This window comes from Rhinichthys klamathensis, unplaced genomic scaffold, assembly GCF_029890125.1.
Source record: "Rhinichthys klamathensis goyatoka isolate OS25496 unplaced genomic scaffold, OSU_Roscu_1.1 h1tg000313l_1, whole genome shotgun sequence".
NCBI lineage: Eukaryota > Metazoa > Chordata > Actinopteri > Cypriniformes > Leuciscidae > Rhinichthys > Rhinichthys klamathensis.
In genome coordinates, this window is record NW_026606831.1 from 1 (window position 1) to 7,122 (window position 7,122).

General features: G+C 39.0%; 2 protein-coding genes and 1 pseudogene across 2 annotated transcripts; all 3 read right to left on the minus strand.

The window, feature by feature from the left end:
- Positions 1-230: 230 nt before the first annotated feature.
- LOC130104625 (5S ribosomal RNA) lies at positions 231-347 on the minus strand (annotated as a pseudogene).
- A 3,184-nt stretch (positions 348-3,531) lies between these two features.
- LOC130104616 (histone H2B-like) lies at positions 3,532-4,376 on the minus strand. Its single transcript, XM_056271247.1, has one exon. The coding sequence runs from the start codon at positions 4,023-4,025 to the stop codon at positions 3,651-3,653; it is 375 nt and encodes a 124-aa protein (XP_056127222.1). The 5' UTR covers positions 4,026-4,376; the 3' UTR covers positions 3,532-3,650.
- Positions 4,377-5,732: 1,356 nt separating this feature from the next.
- Positions 5,733-6,119, minus strand: LOC130104623 (histone H4-like). The gene has a single exon (XM_056271258.1). The coding sequence runs from the start codon at positions 6,084-6,086 to the stop codon at positions 5,772-5,774; it is 315 nt and encodes a 104-aa protein (XP_056127233.1). The 5' UTR covers positions 6,087-6,119; the 3' UTR covers positions 5,733-5,771.
- Between the last annotated feature and the right edge of the window lie 1,003 nt (positions 6,120-7,122).

Consider the following 7,122-nt stretch of genomic DNA (forward strand, 5'->3'; position numbering starts at 1 on the left):
TGATTAGGAGGCCACTGGGCAAATTTGGCCAGGATGCCGGGGTTACACCCCTACTCTTTCGAAAGACATCCTGGGATTTTTAATGACCACAGAGAGTCAGGACCTCGGTTTAACGTCTCATCCGAAGGACGGTGCTCTTTGACAGTATAGTGTCCCCGTCACTATACTGGGGCGTTAGGACCCACACAGACCACAGGGTGAGCGCCCCCTGCTGGCCTCACTAACACCTCTTCCAGCAGCAACCTGGTTTTCTCAGAAGGTCACCCATCCAGGTACTAACCAGGCTCAGCCCTGCTTAGCTTCAGTGGGCAACCAGTCTTGGGCTACAGGGTGATATGGCTGCTGGCTGCTGGATATCTCTAAAGGACAAATCAATTCTTCACAAGGCTTTAAATGTGATTTCTGTTTTTCCCAGGGCATCAGGCCTTTGCCTTAATCTAAAAAAAATGTGAAATATTACCTTTATATAATTGCACTGAGACAAATTTGGAGATGATTCCAGTTAAGAATGATGTTAAATACTTGGGCATTCATCTAAAAACTTGGCAATAAGAGAATCCAAAAATATCACAGAGAAATTTGAAGAAATAAAAAGAAACTTGGTTAACAAGAGACTTAACTATTTTAGGACGTAACCTATTGTCAAAATCAGAAGGGATTTCTAAATTAATTTACCCAAGCTATTCTCTCTATATTAGTTCACAAAACATTAGAAAATCTGGCGTAATAAAACGCACTATATCAAAAAATCACAACTTGTAGAGGACTATAATAAAGGAGGGTTAAAAACAATTGATTTTGAATCTATGGTTGGAGTTTTTAGAGTGTAAAAAAATAGGTATTTACTCATAATTTAATAAGAACAACATGTGATAACAATAAATAGAAAAACACTTTTTTTCAGAAATTGGTTTGAAAAGGAAATCATCTTCATCACAGATATATTAGATGAACAAGGTCATTTTCTTAGGTTTACGGATTTAAAAAAAAATGTAATATACAAAGTTTAATAAGGGATTATAACAAGGTATGTAAAGCAATACCAATATTCCTATTAAATATGATACAAAACTATTTACATTATTCCGAAAGTCAAGTAAATTTGCCTAAACTGCAACTAAACCAAATTCCCCTAAATAGTGAAAAATGTAACAATAATTGTATTAGCAAAATATGCAAATGAAGACTATTTCATGATTTTGACCAAAATATAAAAATAGATGATGATCACCTATGATGACAAAATAACAAATAAATACATCAGGTTCATGAAATGGCCTATACCTCCTAAAATCAAAGAAATGCAATTCAAAATTATAAATGTATATTATCCAGCAGCAGCAATGCTTAAACAGAGATTAGGTTTTGAAGTGGAGCCGTGTGTGTTCTGCTCCCAGGAGGATGAAACTATTGAACATTTGTTTTTCTCTTGTCCAGTGATAAAAAGATTCTGGCAAGATGTCATGAATTGGCTGGAAATAAAAATGGAGAGAAATATACAATTGAAGTTAAAGCAAATTCTTTTTGGCAACGAAAACCTTCCGAAGGAACTTTTTAGAATTTACAATATCATAACAATTATGGGTAAATACCATATTCATAAATGTAAATGGCACAACAAAAATCCATCCATAATGGTGTTTAAAATTAAACTGAGGGAATACTTTGCTTCTTTGAAACGTCTGAAAGACTCCAGTGATAACATTTACTCTCTATGTGAAGATGTCTCAAAATATTTGTCATTATAATTTGTAAAGCTTCCATGTAACTTTATTTTAAGAATATATGAAGACTGAGGACAATATATGTATGTGAATAACTTTGACATGCCTTATGGACTGAAGTGCCTTTGCTTAAGTTATTTTATTTTATATTTATTTGTATTTATTTTCTTTATCGAATTTTGTTCTATTTAACTGTCCTTAACTATGTTCTGCACACGAGTCTCCCAACGAGAGATTTTGTAAATTGTGTCTTGTAAATATGTGTTTTTAATAAAAAAATTTTTTTAAAGTTGCACGACAGCTTGACAGACATCAGTGTGATAAACAGGAAAAGCCATTCTCTTTTCACTTCATGTACACTAAGTGAAGGTGTGGAGTTTATTGCACTGCACTGACTTGCATAAGTTATAAACATCAAATCCTTCACCATTACACGGTCTGCTCCATTTGGTCCTTCCTGAGAGAAAATTAATTGTTCTTTTTTATTAGCACGGCGTTCGTGGTTCGACTGGTCGAGACTGTTTTCCAAGATGGCTCCTGCCTGTATGTGCGAAGTGTTTTGTCTTTATCTTCTTATTAAACTGTCTGTACACTTACAACGTTCTGAATGCTTCAGTTTGCATGAAGGGACCCTCATTATGCTAGCGTGTTAGTGTGGGGCTATTTTGAGCCTTGTTAGTGGCATTAACTAGCGATTTCTTTTTACTTATCCGATGCCCCATACACTAGCGTTATAAGCTAAACAGTTTTTAGAGATAAAACTCTTTACACTCGATTATCATGAAAACACATCCCAGAGAACGGTCGACTCGGCACCAATGTGTTATTACTCCATAGCTTCATTTTGCGCCAGAGTTGTCCTTTAACATTAGCTATAGCCTACATTACAGTTAACATAAACTAACAATGAATAACAATTATAGCATATATTTAATCTTAGTTAATCCCAATATTTACTAACACACGTTTAAGATCCAAAGTTGTATATGTCAACATTAATGCACTGAGAACTAACATGAATATAAACACATTTATTAACTAGCATTAACAAAGGTTAATAAACAACGCTGCAAAAAATATTGCTCATTGTTCGTTTATGTTAGTAAATGCATTAACAGGTTAACAAATGAGACTTACTGTAAAGTGTAACAATTGTGAAATAACTCCCTTTACAACTTAAATAGTTTATAAACTCTATAAATATTTACAGCAGAAAGTAATGATTTGACCAGTTAATTTCAGGCTGATTCGCAGATCTGTTTTCAAGCGGATGGATATTTTGTCCGATAAACATCATCATCTAAATGCTCTCCGTGGCAGAAAAAAGAAATACTCCATATTTACAAACTCGCTACATTAGAATAAAAATAACAATAAAATCTGATATCAGTTTACTGAAGTGACAGTTTTTCCTACAGAAGTTTTAATCCGTTTCTGTCTTGTAATTCATTCAGGTCTCATCTTTAAATTGTCCTTTAACAAATACCAGCATTGTTCTCTTTAATATTTATTGTATTTGACTATGGAAAACAATTTTAAAATATGATGCTGTTGTGTATGTTCTTAAACACATGTGATATAGTTTTTATTAAGGATTTAGGCAGTTATAAGTTTAAGGTCTGCATTTATTTAGGCAATGTGAAATAAAAAAAATGCGTATTTGTTTACATATTTTGGCGAATTAAAACATTTTGTAGATTGACTCAATTCACTGTAACCCAGAATATGTTAACATAATATCCCCACACAAAAAATGAAAACGACAGACACGTACTGTTAAACTAAATAAACTAAAGTTGATGGGTAATAATGAGTCGCAACAACGGTTTAGAGTTTCCTAAACCCCCACAGTTATGAAAGTCTCTTTTCCAGGAGCAGGTGTGTGGCTCTTAAAAGAGCCTTTGTGTGTGAGCGCCTCCTCGGACTCTACTTGGAGCTGGTGTACTTGGTGACGGCCTTGGTGCCCTCAGACACGGCGTGTTTGGCCAGCTCTCCGGGCAGCAGCAGACGCACGGCGGTCTGGATCTCTCTCGACGTGATGGTGGACCGCTTGTTGTAGTGGGCGAGACGAGACGCCTCACCGGCGATGCGCTCGAAGATGTCGTTGACGAAAGAGTTCATGATGCCCATCGCCTTGGAGGAGATGCCGGTGTCGGGATGAACCTGCTTCAGCACTTTGTAGACGTAGATGGCGTAGCTCTCCTTCCTGGACTTTCTGCGCTTCTTTCCTCCCTTCCCGGCGGTCTTGGTGACGGCCTTCTTGGAGCCCTTCTTAGGCGCGGACTTGGCTGGTTCAGGCATGATGCTGGATGAACGTAAAGCTGACGAGTCAGTGTGAGCTCAGGAGCGACACTGAGGCTTTTATTCACTGCCCTATGCTAATTTACAAGGAGACACTCACACCTCTGATTGCCTGTTTTCATTGGCCAAACCCATAAACTCGTGTTTCATTGGACAACTCAAAGCATCATGAGCGGAACGAGGGCCAATCACAGGCGCTTAAATAATAGCCCCGCCCACCGCCCCCCGCTTGAACCACACCGTTTCCATTGTTTCATTTCCGCACTTTTTATTTATAGATTTTAGTGATGTTTTGAGAAAATAAGCGATACACATATTTTATACAATCGTGAAATTAAAACCCCTTGTAATCACACTGAAGGAGTTTTGGAGGAAAGAGAAAAATAACAGACTCCCTTCAAAAACAGCTTTTCCTCAGAACTCCATTCGATTTATTACACCGTTGAACAGTTTAAGTGAAACAAAAAGTACTTCATTGTATTTATATTTATTTACGATTGTATGATGAAAGTGTACTTACACAAATGGTACTTTTTGTAAATGTATAAAAAGTATACTGGCATCACGCTTTCACGCAAACACTTTTAAAACACTTTAAAATAATTACACTATATTACACTTTATAGAAATATATTATACTAATCTCAACTTTCTATGTTACCATTTAGCCTGTTTTGTCTCGCTCCCGCGCCCGCAAAAATACTTTTTTCTGTAGGCTAGTACCACCAAATACTTTCAACTTAGCCTACGTGTCGCCACCATACACATAGGCATAAATGGTCCTGATGAATTATTTGTTCTTAAAGCATTAACACACAAACCACTGTTAATTTAACATAAAAGCAGGCTACTGCGTGCATGGTTTGGCATGACTGACTGCGCGCAAAGTTTAATAATTCCTAAAAAGCTGACATCAGTTCATCGCGATCTCACACATCTCTGTTAATATCAATGAAGCTGACTGCACAATGAATCTTTCATAATATCCACACTTTGTTTGTTATAATTAGAGGATTTGCCAGCATACAGAATTCAGCACTGAACAGAAAGTCCGTTTTGAGCGGTGAGGGGAGTCTATCTTAAATGCTTCTGATTGGCCATTGCGTTCAAGAAATCAACACATATGTCTGTGATTGGCTACATCGCTCAACGCTGCAAACATGTTATGAATATAAACTCTGCCCTGTAAATCGTTTCTATTTTGTTTTAGTTGTTCTTGTTGCTTTTCTGCAACAGTGGAATACAAATCTATTAGTTTTTATATGTTTTATTTATAAATATTTCTAGTTTGCGGGAGTCCCGCGAATCGTTTTATTCTCCCGCAACCCGCACACACAGAGTGAGTGCATTACCGCTCGCGCCCGCGCTCGCACTCGGCCATCAAGTCTAGTCCCGCGCCGCACTCTATTGCGCTGGGAGTGCACGTCTCTAGATCAAGGTCCCGGACCGAGGATAGTGTCGGGAAATATCGGCTCGAACCGGCCCGCGGGTCAGGTCAAGTTCGGGCAGAGAATCTAAGGTCTACTCTCAATACATTACTTCAATAGTGTATTTATGAGTTCACTAATAGTCTTTTATAATGAACTGTAGGATCGCATCGCTAAAACATGGACTCTTTCTGTGCGGGAGTGTGTGGCTCTTAAAAGAGCCGTTGGGTTCGGGAGTGTGTGGCTCTTAAAAGAGCCGTTGGGTTCGGGAGTGTGTGGCTCTTAAAAGAGCCGTTGGGTTCGTCAGTTTCTCCGGGTTTCAGGCGTTTCCGAAGCCGTACAAGGTGCGTCCCTGTCGCTTCAGCGCGTACACAACATCCATGGCGGTAATGGTCTTTCTCTTGGCGTGCTCGGTGTAGGTGACGGCATCGCGGATCACGTTCTGCAGAAACACCTTCAACACAGCGCGGGTCTCCTCGTAGATCAGCCCGGAGATGCGCTTGACGCCGCCGCGGCGAGCCAGACGCCGAATGGCGGTTTTGGTGATCCCCTGGATGTTATCGCGCAGAACTAAACGGTGACGCTTCGCTCCTTCATTCCCGAGCCCTTTCCCGCCTCTGCCGTTTCCAGACATGATGCGTATTGATGCGATGCTCAAATGACGACGAAGAAGAATAGATTGTGAATGATGAAAAGGAGGCGTTTTATTAAGTACACCCCCTCGAGTTCTAGTCCTGCCACTTATCAGCCAATCAAAAAAAAGAAAGCGGCTATATAATAACCAATGAGAAAGTAGCACTATTGTATCTGGGTAAGATTTAAGCAACAACCAATAAAAAAAAAGCATATCGTGGAATTGTTCACGTGATTCTGCTACAGCATCTTTCGAAAGTTTCGTTCACCCACAGAGGAAAGCACTGGAGCTTCGAGCATCACTTTGAGCACAGAGTGAGTCACGAACTCCTGTTTTAATGTTACAACAAATTCACAACTTGTTTGACACAAACAATGACAACTTGACCGCTGTTAGAGAATGATTCCCAGATAATTAGCATGAGTTTTTCATGAGTGTCTATAACTTAGCCAACAGTTTTACAGCCTGTTCCCTGACCACACCTGCTCAGAACAAGTAGTCTAGGCCTAGTCATATTTTCCTTATCACACGATGACTGACATATATAGGTCATGTTTAAAATCATGTCATATTTTATAATTATATCCTGGCCATGGATGCATTAATCATTGCATCTGTCTTTCAAAGATATCAGGAAAAAAGCAATCCCATCCCAAGCAAGCTCATTCACCCTGAGAGGAAAGCCCCCTAAAAAGGCCATTAGAGGATGCTGGCCCAGAGAAGGTGGCGAAAAGGGTAGATCCAGAGGAGGAGACTGGGGAAGAGACGGTCGACAAATCTTTTATTAGGCAAGTCTGAGCAATTATTAATAACAACAACGAAAACACTAATAATAATATTATTAATGAAACACCCCCATTCCCTGCCACCCGGGGGGATCTTAACACCCCCAAACCCACCCGAACATGGAATTAACTTAAGCTTTGTTGCTGGTTTTGTTAGTATATTTGCAACCACATCATCAGTACAGACAGTACTCCAGACTAACTCTGCCCTCCTTTATTAATAAAATAGTCTATACATCTCTGTCTATACA

Excerpts from the sequence above, each read along its gene's own strand:
- LOC130104616 (XM_056271247.1), bottom strand. The coding sequence starts at position 4,025 with ATGCCTGAACCAGCCAAGTCCGCGCCTAAGAAGGGCTCCAAGAAGGCC.
- LOC130104623 (XM_056271258.1), bottom strand. The coding sequence starts at position 6,086 with ATGTCTGGAAACGGCAGAGGCGGGAAAGGGCTCGGGAATGAAGGAGCG.